At 31.3% G+C, this 13497-nt stretch overlaps 3 protein-coding genes across 14 annotated transcripts in view; 2 read left to right on the plus strand and 1 right to left on the minus strand.

Annotated features, from left to right (window-relative positions):
* Positions 1-7632, plus strand: part of RhoGEF3 (Rho guanine nucleotide exchange factor 3) — a 135169-nt gene extending 127537 nt beyond the window's left edge. For all 5 annotated transcript variants that reach the window (XM_076622369.1, XM_033338953.2, XM_033338954.2 and 2 more), the window contains 7 exons: positions 1186-1286; positions 2256-2572; positions 2809-3180; positions 3271-3633; positions 3739-3952; positions 4046-4288; positions 4377-7632. In XM_076622369.1, the coding sequence (XP_076478484.1) occupies positions 1186-1286; positions 2256-2572; positions 2809-3180; positions 3271-3633; positions 3739-3952; positions 4046-4288; positions 4377-4516 (1750 nt within the window). In that variant the 3' untranslated portion in view covers positions 4517-7632. The remainder of the gene's footprint in view (positions 1-1185; positions 1287-2255; positions 2573-2808; positions 3181-3270; positions 3634-3738; positions 3953-4045; positions 4289-4376) is intronic.
* LOC117159270 (upstream stimulatory factor 1) lies at positions 496-9323 on the minus strand. Of its 3 annotated transcripts, XM_076622373.1 has the most exons (8): positions 9181-9323; positions 8504-8882; positions 8273-8425; positions 7769-7967; positions 2162-2604; positions 2015-2078; positions 1064-1750; positions 496-790 (listed from the first exon to the last, which is right to left on the minus strand). In XM_076622373.1, exons 1-5 carry the CDS (start codon positions 9216-9218, stop codon positions 2600-2602), a joined length of 774 nt encoding a protein of 257 aa, XP_076478488.1. In that variant the 5' UTR covers positions 9219-9323; the 3' UTR covers positions 496-790; positions 1064-1750; positions 2015-2078; positions 2162-2599. The 3 variants fall into 3 exon arrangements, with proteins under 3 accessions (XP_076478488.1, XP_076478487.1, XP_076478486.1); XM_076622372.1 differs by having other exon boundaries at positions 2015-2604; XM_076622371.1 differs by lacking the exons at positions 2015-2078; positions 2162-2604.
* Positions 9324-10454: 1131 nt separating this feature from the next.
* LOC117159267 (uncharacterized) lies at positions 10455-13281 on the plus strand. Of its 6 annotated transcripts, none has more exons than XM_076622188.1 (10): positions 10455-10865; positions 10924-11073; positions 11164-11247; positions 11305-11443; positions 11520-11747; positions 11828-11974; positions 12094-12199; positions 12270-12428; positions 12502-12666; positions 12837-13281. In XM_076622188.1, the coding sequence occupies exons 1-10, from the start codon at positions 10843-10845 to the stop codon at positions 12947-12949; spliced, it is 1314 nt and encodes a 437-aa protein (XP_076478303.1). In that variant the 5' UTR covers positions 10455-10842; the 3' UTR covers positions 12950-13281. The 6 variants fall into 6 exon arrangements, with proteins under 6 accessions (XP_076478303.1, XP_076478301.1, XP_076478299.1 ...); XM_076622186.1 differs by having other exon boundaries at positions 10456-10865; positions 10910-11073; positions 12502-12719; XM_076622184.1 differs by having other exon boundaries at positions 10456-10865; positions 12502-12719.
* The last annotated feature ends 216 nt before the right edge of the window (positions 13282-13497 follow it).

The following is a 13497-nucleotide window of genomic DNA, read 5'->3' on the forward strand; positions in this document are numbered from 1 at the left end:
TGTTTATTTTCGATACGCTCGAAACTTTTGTTATTATTATCGTACAGGGTCGAACACTTCCAGATTCGAAACACTTCAATAACTTTGTAAATGTTGATTCTAACGAAAATCCAACTGGAATACAGTATTGTATACGTTGAAAGAGACGTGGGCTGTAACGTTTAAAATTGTTATATTTGTATTTCGGAATGTACACGGCGATTGCTTGGGTTTCAAATACTCGAGGATATATTATTCTCTCCGTTAGTCAACGAGTGCGTGAACGCAGGAAAAAAACATGGAAAAATCTAGGTGCTCCGTTTGTCACTTGTTTGAAAATCTAAATGGTCTATTCTTGAAAAAAAAAGAACAGGCATTATCCTTGAACGATTCGCTATTTCTTTTCCTCTTCTTTTTTTATTTATTTTTTTCTCTCCTCTTTTTTTTAAATTTTGTTCAATTCGAAAGGAATCATAGCATGACATTACGATATCATCAAAACAATCCCTTGAAAGATTATCCTTGACGAAATTTAAATTCTTTATTCTCGAACCTTTCCAGTAAATCGAGGGAGAATAGTGGTAGGTAGACGGGTATTATAACAAACCACTTTCTTTTAATTTTTCCTCGTAAAACAGTTGGTCTGTCACGCGTTACTATGTACGGAGTGGTTCTTTCGTACTCTCTCGATTATTTTTTTTTATTTTTTTATGTAAAAGGATTTTCCATTTTTAATGCAGACTTTTATGGTAACGTGGTAGCGATAGAAGGTTCCACTTAAAGATCCTCATCTACTACTTAAACGTCCAAACTAAAAACGTCCAAAAATATAAATACAAATGTAAAACGTTAGCAATACACCAGCAAGTTTAGGAGAAAGTAGCAAAATAATTTAAAATAGGTCTATAATAGAAAACTAAATTCACTAAACAAAAAAAAGAAAGAAATACGAGACATTATCTACGAGCAGAAAGCGTTACTTTAAGAACGAAGAAACGAGCATTTTTTGAGGTAGGACAATTTACAGAACCACTCTGTATACACATGTATACCTTGTCGTATGTATATATATATATATATTTACCTATTGTAATTCGTTGCTGAATGTTGTATCGATGCTTCTACGTAAACACAAAGCTTGTTGATCCTTTTCCGACCATGTGCAGTTTAAAAGAAAAATTAATGACGATCTTATTCTGGTCCCAGTAACGCGAAAGGGAGGAGTTCTCGGACAAATTTGAGGCGTTCACTTAGTCAACCACTGGGTATCAATCAGCTATCACCCTTGATGCGCACCAAAACTGCAGGTAATGCTAACACTTGTCAAATTAAAATCGAACCTTACTTGTTGATATTGTTTGAGTTCTAACGTAGACCACATACTTTCCTTTCTTTCCTTCCAAGCAAATAAGTAATCTTTTCTTTCATGTTATACACTTTGATTGAACTGCAAACTGTTATAGTTACACGTTAACACACTGACATGCCGTCACGTTGTAACACTGAATTTTTGAATTTTGAAGATACGGATATCGATACTATTTTTTAAAAAATACGTGATCATTTATATTTTTTCTTTTTCGGGGAGGAGCACATTGCTTGTTTGCTTGGTACGAAAGCACACTGGTAGCCAACCCGTTGACGAAGATTAGTGCACACTTTCTCTACTCCAGTGATATCCAGTTTCTCTCTAGATCACTATTTCCGGCAGTGCTCTAAGTTAGCATGGCACCCTTTGTAAAAATCTCAAAGCCGTCGTAACAAAATGCACCTGTAAGAAGAGTTCTTAACAGTAAGGAATGCGGAACACTCCTGTATTAAACGTGTTGATATCTTCGTTCTGTAAGGATTGCTTTCTGTGAATACGCTTATGTTTGCAAGGTGCAGTAGAAATTAACCACCCTTAGAGAGTTTCACGAAACATTTCGATAATTAAGAGAAATGAATTTCATCTTCTTTTTTACCGAAAATATTCAAGAAATATTTCCACGCGTACTATGTTTCGTAAAGCTCTACGAGAAGACTAATTACTCACATGAAACGTGATAAACGATTTTTTAATCTTTTGCTGCCAACACCAGCAAGCCTGCGATGGATACCTACACAGGGTGATTTTTTGTATACGATTGTTCTCTCGTGTTAACAGATTTAAGCAACAAAACGAAAGCAAAACAATACTGACACATTGACAGATACAAAATACAAATGATCCTCGGATCTCGAGCTCGTTTTTTTCTTTTCATGATAAAAACAAGAGTCGTTTTGTTTAAAATCAGGCGCGAGATTGCCCGGTGGAAACGTCCTGTCTGAGGACGAACAAGATGGAAGAGGCGGAACGTCCGACGATGAAATGATGTCTGATTCGGAATCCTCCATCGCCTCTTTGACGGACAGAAAGAAATCCTTCGAGCAGACGATGGACGAAGAAGTTGTAATCCTGGCTGAAGCTGTTTGGGACCACGTGGCGATGGAACCAGAGGAGCTAGCTTTTCGCGCTGGCGATGTAATCGAAGTTTTGGACAACCTGGACAAAGACTGGTGGTGGGGCAGTTGTAGAGGAGAACATGGCTGGTTCCCGGCTGCATTTGTTAGGGTATGTGACCAATTTTTCTTAAGATTTTTACACTAAAAAATATCAGAAATTTCGATTAATATAATATTTCTCACTTTAAAGCAATCACTACTATTTTAGCCGAAATAAAAAATAAAGTAAAATTTTACAAGTAATTATGTATACTTATTAGCGAAAGTTATGACTTTTATCGATTCATTCATGAATCAAAATGACTGTGGAATTGCAATGAATTGTATTGAACTTTATGTCTTCAGTTACGCGTAAGCCAAGAAGATACTGTCGAGGATTGTTTGGCGGCGATGGCCTCTGGAGGCGCGTCAAATTCGCAACTAAGAAGACGTACCAGTGTTTCGCTGTTATCAAATGAACAAGTCAGAACGAGCGTAGTTCGTGAACTAGTTCAAACCGAAAGGGATTTCGTTAAAATACTGAGGGATGTTGCGGAGGGTTACATAGCCGAATGTCGACGGCGCACGGATATGTTTACAGACGAGCAGATAGAAACGATTTTCATCAATCTCGAGGAACTGTTGGACTTCCAATCTGAATTCTTGAAGGATCTGGAAACTAGAATCGACTGGAGTGCTCCGTACAAGAGCTGCGTCGGTGAATGTTTTCTAAATCATGTAAGGACATCAAAATTATTTAATATCCATTAGATATTTCTTTCAATAACAATGTTTGCTTTAATTTTATGATATTAAAAATTGTTTCAGAGAGCGGGATTTCGTATGTATTCGGAGTACTGCAATAGTCATCCGATGGCTACCGCCACTTTACAGGAGTTATACCAACATAATCGTTATAGCAAGTTCTTCGAAGCCTGCAGGTTAATGAGAGGGCTGATAGAAATTCCTTTGGACGGATATTTATTGACACCAGTGCAACGGATATGCAAGTATCCACTCCAATTGGCAGAATTACTGAAATATACGAAAACCGATCATCCAGATTACCATAAGATTCAAGAAGCTCTAGAAGCAATGCGAGATGTTGCGGTTTTGATTAACGAAAGAAAGAGACGGATGGAGAGCCTAGAAAAACTTGCTGCATGGCAACTAAGGGTGGAAGGATGGGAGGTAGGAATCCTAGAGAGATAATGAAATTTATTTGTATAATATTATTTCGAAGCTCTCACTTATTTCGATGGTGTTATACTTTAATATCTTTTATTAATACTATAGGGTGAAGATCTCATAGAAGTTTCGTCGCAATTAATTTATCAAGGAGAAGCTATGAGAGTTACTACCGGCATGTGGACAAATAATATCACACTTTTCCTATTCGACCACCAGTTAGTGTATTGTAAGAAGGATATCTTAAAGCGAAATACCTATGTGTACAAAGGACGAATTTATCTCGACACGAGTGAAGTGATCGATGTTCCCGATGGGAAAGGTAAATTTTCAAACCGTGTGTCATTAATACATCATCTAATTCTAGTTTTATTTTTAATATTTCAATCGTAAATTGTTAATGGTTTGTTCACAGATCACCAACTAGGTGTAACAGTAAGGCATTGTTTGAAAGTATACAGTTGTGTTCGAGATAAGTGGTTGTTATTCTGTTGTCGCACAGCGGAAGAAAAGCGTCGATGGTTGGCAGCCATGGCCGAGGAAAGGAGACTGGTTGCTCAGGACAGAAATGACGGATTGGAGTTCCCTGCTGCGGCCAGGCAATTGGCTAGGATCGCAGCAACGAGACAGCAGAACAGACCGCCAATTAAACCTCGCAGTACGTAAAATAATTATTGTCTGAGCCTTTACAATAAGTACTTTAAACTTATGATATTATTACAATTGTCTGGATTGAATAATTACAGACAAAACGTACAAAAGAGAGTCGGCTTACGAAATGCCTACAATGGTTGGGCAAGCCACCACAAACTCGTTAGGACGTAAAGTTGGCACTTGGTTCACATTCGGTAGCAGCAAGAAAAACACGCGACTTCAGCCGTCCTGAGACAGGCCTACCTTCGTACCATACATTGACTTGTGAAAGTCTGACAAGAAGCGCTTAATCGTTGCTTCGCAACCGTGATTCACAAATTATTGTCGTTCAAGAAACATTTCTCAGAAAATTTCTTCACATCGAGATTTATTCGGATTTTCTTCAATGTTTCGACATTTAAGAATATTTGAATAAACAAACGGACATCGTATTTAATCTGTACGAAAGCAAACGATAACAAGCGCTTGTCACGTGTATGGAACGAAGGTATTTTATTTATCTAATCGTTAAGTTTTATCTCTTAGTCGTTGTCGATTCAACAATATCGGTACGTCCTGTTAAAAGGGTAAGCAAAACGCTACGATTTTCGTCGGTCCGAATGTAGTTATTCTCGTTTAATTTAAATCACACGCAGTTCGATAAAAAGGAAGTATAACTTTGTCGATATCGTTAGCGATATTTATTTCACTGCCTCGAAGAGGATTCTTCTAGATTCTATGCTCTGTCGTCTTACAATCACACAGATCACTGCAATCACGGAGTGACAAGGTATTATCACTTAGTTGTTTTCAGAAAAATGATAACCGTTGTTTGTTCAAAGTATAACCGCAAGAAATATTACTAATTAAGCGTAATTATAAATTCATATAAGCAACGTTTAGACGAAACGAACAATATTACAAAATGGAAAAGAATAACGTGCGGAAAGTTTGAACTTATTAAGGGCAAAGCGATAAGTATTGAGGCGGGACGAAATAGAAAATATTATTGAAGAAAAAAAGCTTGCATAAACTAAAAAAATGAATGCACTTACTATTAGATATATATGAATATTATGCGTAAAGCCGATAGCGAGCTTTTGCGGTACTAAAGAGAAAGTACTAGTCACTCTTATCACGGAATCACATAAAACACCAGTGATAAAACTTTAGCATTATCGGAATGCAACCGCTTGTACGTTGTAAGCAATGAATGGATTAGCAGTGGCCACGTGTTTTTTATGGTAATAAAGACTGATTGAGAAATGCTTGAGCAAATAGGTACGGAGAGTAGCACTGAGAGAAAAATATAGTCAAAGCGTAACAGAATTTCACTAAAAGTAGATATATTTATTACTGCAGAATGAAAGACCTTCCACCTGCATTATTGGTTTGATAACCACTTAGATAGTCTCCTCTAGTACGCACATTGAAATAAAGAGAAACAACGTTGACACAAATATCATACTTTGAAATTTTCTCTCAGTGAAGCAAAACGTATCACAGTACATAGTATCATAAAAAAAGAAAAGAATCTTAACTTGTTTCACGGTACGCCCTTTTACTGCCTAAAATTATCGTCATTTCATCTAAAGCAGTAAACCATAATACTCATCGTAGTTTGTACGAAGGTTTTAAATTTTTGGTAAATGGACGAAGAATTATATTTCTACGTCGAATATGGAGCGACAGTATTAATGATATAGGTACCACCTAAACATGTAAATACTCGCATATCAAGCTTGTTTTCTACTGCTGCTGTAGCAGTTTCTAAACGGGAAAAAATCATCTGAGATATCTTTCAAGTTTTTCTACTCTTGTACAGAAAAATGTTACGAGAATATTACGATGAAAGCCAGTCAGCAAAAACCTCTGTGTTTTGTATGTAAAAAATAATGGAAACGTGCACACTGTAATTCTTCATCGAGTACAATTCAATTAACGTTTCAAAAAAGCTGATCCATCAATTGTGAAAGTTTTTAACACTGCCAATATGTTTACTAAATATTTTTTTTGTTCGTTTCTGACACTTTTCATCGTCTTAATGCATATATATTTTTCGAAATATACGTTCATAAAAAAAAAAATAATTGTTATTCTATCTTCGATCGCAATTTTGCAGAAAAAAGAAGAAAATACTTGTGAAATATAAACAATACACAGAAGTATATTTTTGCTTATTTCCTGGCATTGTATTTACTATATGACGAGGACAATATGATGACAAAATGAAAGAGAAAGATTCCTACTCAACTGTACAGAAACCATTAACCATTGATGTTTAGACTAGAAGCGATACATTTGTTGCTGAACCTAATTCATTTAAGAGTTATTTTTATAGGACAAATTTATTTGTTCGAGCGCAATTTCTCTGTAAGCATTGTTATATAAGGCCAACTATAATGGCCAATGTGACTAAACATAAGGAGAGAAATATCACATGTTAATTATAAACGCTGAAACGATAATATCGCATATTGCACAATTTAGAACTTTCCATTCATTGAATTTTACTAACATCAATAAAGAAATAAAACTTCTGTAAATTATCAGAGTAATATTACAAATATTCGCAAGACACATTAGTTACAAAATAAAAAAAAGAAGTTTCAACATAGCAATGGTTTATTCTTTACATTGACTATATCTTGTTAAAGACGCGTAAAGTAATTAATAATTCAATATATATCCTTTCTATAGTTAGCAATTAATAAATTTGTATTGTTACTCTGAAAATACTAAAACAGACTTTGCACAAACGTCAAAATGATGTGCTTTGAAGCAATAATATTACTAGGCGTTACAGTAATGACAGTTTAGGCTGTTGCATATGTATGTGAATGCATATATTTTCCCTTATATTTAAAATAAATAGTTGCGCGTGCATATTGATGATTGCCATATTTTATAATTGTGCGTTATTAATATGCACGTGAACGTTCCATTTTCGAAAATTTGAAAAAAAAACTGATACAATAATGTATCGCTTTGTTTCATGTAAATAATTAGGTATTGTACTTTATAAGTGTAAATATTGTAGAACTCTTCGTTAGCGCAAACTTCAACATGTTCTAGGCCATAAGGAACTTCAAAATCGAATGATATATAAATTTTGGATAAAGATTAATTATTGATTAATAGCACAATGTTTTGTATATTTGTATATTTAATTTAATGATTTAATAATAAATTACCCTTTTTGCTCGATTGTTCACGTTATAAATAATTATCGTTTATGATATGTACAGTTGAAATTACATAATGTTTACAATTGTTTTCAAAATATAAATATATACTCAGTTAAATATATGTAAATAAACATTTTATAATTACTACATCATTATTATTTTATTGCACTGAATTATATATGTCCTACACATTACTTTTCACAAGTACTATTAAAGGTAGTATACTTTAAATAAAATCATACTCAAGGAAAAGATATTTAATAAAAAAAAACCATATCTATTACTATTTATTATATGTATTCATGAAAATTAGGTACCTAGTATGTATGTAGTACTTTTTGCAATTTGAGCTTTTAATTCAGAATTCTCTTTCCTCAACTGATTTACCACTTGCCTTAGGGTTCTAGCTTCTTCTAACAATTGAGCATTTTCATCTAAACTTTGTGAGAAACTTTCTTGAACATCTCGTAATTCTGTAATGTACTGGCATGCCCTCGCTAGAATTCCTCCTTTACTCTGTAAACATAAAACATCAATATGTATTAGACATACATATGTCTTTTACAACAACGCATCTTTATAGAAAGATGAAACCTAATCTGTCGAACGTTGTGATTTATAGTTTGATAGAATAAAATGGATCATACGCAATTCGATAAAATAATATAAAACGGAAAATGTACATCCTTTATTTCCTTATAAAATGAAAAGACTTATCGGACGACCTAATACCTTGAACTAAAATACCATAATAATAATAAGAAAAAAACCAGTGCATGATGTATAGGACTTAGATGTATAAAAAATATGTATTATATTACCTGTAACTCAAAATTGGTTTTTACATCTCCATCTCCTGTTGAACTTTGTTCACACTCAGGTAAGAGCTTCCCCAATTTTGAAATCCAATTATTAATTTTATCCCTACGGCGTCTTTCAACTTCATTATGTGTTACCCTTCTTCTTTCATCTCTCTATATGATATTATATAGAGTAATAATTAATATCATTCAGCAATTTCAATTAGATATAAATCACATAAAATACTCTACCTTTTTAATGGTAGTAAGGATATTTTGTGGATTATCTATTTGAAGTTTAACACGTGGTGCAACTGTTCTTGTAGTTTCTGAGGTAACTACTTCATTACTATTACTAAGTACATAGAACTGACCATTTATAGGTGATGTTAAGACTTGAACTGTATTATTTATAGGTGCAGCTATTGATAATTCAGTGTTATTTGTATGATTATCACCAACTTGTACCACACGATACGCCACTGCATTATCATTTCTATTTACTTCACATAATTGATACTGAATATTATCTTCTTCTGTGACTGTTTCTATTTCTGTGTCGCAATCTATTATTTCTGCTTCTTCTAAAACTACGCCGACATTGTCATTGCTAATTGTATTTTCATCCACACTATAAAACATTATATACTTACAAAAGCATACACGGAAAAATGTGGTATGAAATAACCTTATACGTCAGACATTTGTTTTCCAATTTTCATATGGTATAAAAATATACATTTGATTTTACGAAACATAAATATAAATTCATATATTTAAAAAAAAATAAATTATTTTACATATCTTTTTTAAGTTCATAGAAATCAACAGAAACATTCTATTAAGAATATGTCATTATTTTATTTTTATGATTATATTATGGTAAAAAAAAACATTTTACAAAATTATAAAATCAATGAAAAGCATACCTTTCATCAATATTGCCAAAATGATTTAATACTTCCATTGTAATATTCAGATTAAATTACCTTGAATCAAAACTTTATCCACATAAGAATGCACTACATTGCACTTGCACTGCAATCTATTTACTGTAGGCAATGCGTCACAAATCAAAAAATTATATAGATAAAATAACGTATTTTAAATATTAAATATTTAAATGTATAAAAATATTAAATATGTTATCATATTTGATACAAAGTGCCAAATTCTTATAATAAAAGTATAACATCTAAAAAATAATTGTACTCAAACTATTTAAATAATATTTCTATAAGTAATTTTATTGACTATCTAGTTATAAAAGTGTAAGATATATTTCTCTTTAACATTTTTTATATAATGATTCAAATATTATAATATCATAATATTAATGAATAAATATTTAGAATATTTATAGAACTTTTGCACGATTAATTATAGGCAATAAAGGAATAATGGGAATAAATTAATATGTAGTAGTTATGATTTATCAGTTATGATTAAAACCAAATATAGTATCGTATGTTCAAAATTGGCACGTTTAATAGTAATTTTTTGTTTACTTCCCTGCTTAAATGCACTGATAATGTTCAATGTTAGGGAAAGATTAAATACCATATTTTAAACTCGGCCATTAATAGTAAAATATATTATTAAAAAATGAAGTATATGTAATGTATATGGTATATATAACAAAGTCTTTATACAGTAAAAAAATAAAGTAATATTTGTGGCATCGTTTTCAATGTTATTCTGTATTCATCGTATATAAATTGATTATATTGATTTTTAGATTTACATGTTGTATAACAAAAAAGTCTAAAGAATACTTAGATTGAAATGAGATTGCGAAGTTTTTTCATGTATATTGCAAGTACAATATAATGTCGTAGCATATTAAATGATTTAACTTCGGTTTGTCGGATATAAAATTACTTGTTCTTTTTTATTTGTTACTTAATGATTTTCAACGCGTAGGATTCAAAAATGCAAACCTGAACTTTAGAAATCCAACGGTTCAAAAATTATGCATATGTAAGATACGCATTTTTACTGTATTTTTACAGGTTAGCACGATGCTATATTACTCTTATCAATCATTTGATTGGTCGATACAAATGAGCATTGAATTAAACTTCGCCAAATATTAGCTTGTATTCTCGTAGAGGATAGAATGAAATTGAATCTAATCCGATATTTACGAAAATCAAAATCCCGCCGTAAAATGGCCGATACCCATGTATATTTGTGTGCAGCCAGCGATTCTACTCATTGAACGAATCATGGATTGGAGCCACTATGGTGTCAGAGCAACGCGTGAAATACGTTAAAAATGTTACATACGCATAACTTTTAAACCATTAGATTCTTAAAATTAAGACTTGCGTTTTTGGATTTTACGCGCCAAAGACATTAAATGACAAACAAAAAAGGCAATAATTTCATGTTTGATAAATTAAAGTTCATCATATTTTTATACGTTTTCATATGTGGTGGTGTTTTTATGTTACCCTAGTATGGTATCACTGCTCCATGTGTGTGATTTACCGAATTTTGTGATTTAAATTCAACCACTTGTTGTAAATATAAATTTAATATATTAATCATGCTTCATTAAAATATGAATCTTTGATATACATGTATGCATGCAGAGTACATTCGATAAAAGGTAAAAGATAGGTTACGAGACAATTGACGCACCAATATTTTTAGAACTTCGTTTTCAGTGAACTGATACACGACACGAACTGGTGTTTAACATTTCTATTTTTCTTTAGAATGAAGCCTCCAAACGAATTTATTTTCTTATTGATTCATATCTTTGCAATCATCTTAATTGTACATTGTGAAGATGAAAACTACTTTGAAAATATAGAGTAAGAATATTAATAAGTTCTTTTTACATCTAAAATTAGGAGAAATTTATATTATTATATGTATAAATTAAACAATACATAATTTTACAGGAACTCAGAAGAACTAGTAGATCCATATTCATTTTTTTATGATAAGCACAGTAAAACAATGGATAAAGAAATAAACATGGACATGTATGTATAAAATGTATATTCAGTTGTTGTAAATGCTATAAGTATTAACTTTTTCAGTAGAAAAGATATGGTACAATATAGCACCAAAGCTGAAAACGAGTTGGAACCTCTTGAACATGAAAATAATTATAGTAGCCACGAGGCGATCTTTTATAAGCGTCTTATTAATCTATTATTATCAAATATTCGCATAGAGGTAAAAGGCTAATATTATTTATAGTGTAATTTCTCAAACATGTTCAAGAAGAATGTATTTTGCTTTTTGGAAACAGAATGAGAATGAAGTATCAATAACAGGAATATTAGAGATTGAGGTATCCCATTCTCAAATGGAAATACTTAGAAATTTTCAAATTCATAAAACATCTTTAAGAGAAATTGATGAAATTCTGAGTAATATAATACAGGAACCTCGATATAATTATATGTTTGAAGCTGTACATATATTTGATGTATTGCACAAAGGTTTTGGCACAATACTTAAAACAGTACAAGAATATGTAAGAATATTGGTTTTGTTTATTTATATTTGTGGTTTATATATTTATACAAAAAGAATTTTATTGATTTAATATTTTAGCCAGATGGAGCTATAATCTTATTTACAATGATAATGGCTTGTTTGACATTTAAAATGATGAGACGTAGCCAAAGATTTCCTATTTTGTGTATTATACAAATTATATTCATATTGAGCTTTTTTATGACTTGGTGGCAGCTTATAAAGGTAAATAACATTAACTTATAATTTTATTTTATTTTTTATTTATTATTATTATTTCTTAATTTATTATTTCTTAATTTATTATTAATTTATTATTTCTTAAGTATATTTGTTCTTTTAAGGAAGCCGAAATTAAGTCTGTTGCTGCACAAATGAAATTTTCAGACATACCAATTTCGTGTCAACCCGATAAGATGAATTTGTGGCACAAGTTTATTTCATTCTTTTGTAAGTATATATTATTTTGGTACATTGAAAAATGCTCTGGAAGCTTACTGTCATCTTTCTATCGTTGTAGCTAAGGATGATTGTGAGCAATATTATGAAACAGTAATGTCTAATCCAAAACTAAAAATTACACCTGCATTTGCATTATCACATTTTATTACTACCGTTGTTCTTCATCCAGTTACGCACATAGGAACTGTTGTATCTGACTTTATAAATAATGCTACAGGTAATTGATAAGTTTTATTCATAGTTACATCCTAATAATTCAGTTGATTTAATAATTTCATTTAATCTTTTAGATAATCTACCTTGGACATATGGATGGATAATAAGATGTATACTGTACATATGTATAGGTTTTGTTATAATAATGATACCATTCTTTCTGTCTGGAGCATCATTTAATTTAGGCTTAGGACCATTATTAAGATTTGGAATTAGCCATGAGAGAAAAAATGGAAAAGGTAATTCATTACACAGTCTAGAAAATCGAGAACCTGTACAGATAATTCTTAAGGTAATATATAATTTCCTTTGTTTTATTTGGAATGTTTTTGTTTTTAACTAAATTTATCCCAGATTTAATTGTAAATCTTTTGTATGTAGTTGTTTAAAAACTTGAAACTTTTTTTAGGTAACTCATGGTACCGACGTACCGCAAATAGAAGATGTTCCGAAAGTCAAGCAATCGAACGTCTTACCAGCTTTAAAAGATTATTGCGCAGAAGAAACTATTGTGACAGATAGTGATATTCGGGAAAATTTCGATGATTTATGTCGCGGTGATACGATACAGAACAGTAAATTATCGAATAATCATAATGAAGAAAAATTGGACGCAATAATAGGAGAAAATAAGGATGGTAGAGGGGATGGTTAATAATTTATTGATTACTTGTTTCGTGATATATATAAACTGTTAATTTCTAATGTACTCAATCAAGTAAATATTTCATTACATAAAACTTAATGTTACTTATTGTTAATACTTAAATTAATAATTAACGAATCCAAAATGTCAATTTTATAACTGTATTTGACAGCTTGTGACCTATAAAGTATTGTTTCAGTATTGTTTATATTTATTTTGTTTGTAGTTGGATTGTGATTATATCATATTGTATAAGGAAGACGATATTTAATATTTTTACAATATGCTGTAACAATGTTCATATTATATGATTCCAGTGCTTTAATATTTCCAATATTTAAATACACGTACTTTTATAAACATGCAATGTTCGTTTAATACAATATGCAAATTCTATAGAATTTAATAGAATTATTTCGCAAGC

This window comes from Bombus vancouverensis, chromosome 10, assembly GCF_051014615.1.
Source record: "Bombus vancouverensis nearcticus chromosome 10, iyBomVanc1_principal, whole genome shotgun sequence".
Classification (NCBI taxonomy): domain Eukaryota; kingdom Metazoa; phylum Arthropoda; class Insecta; order Hymenoptera; family Apidae; genus Bombus; species Bombus vancouverensis.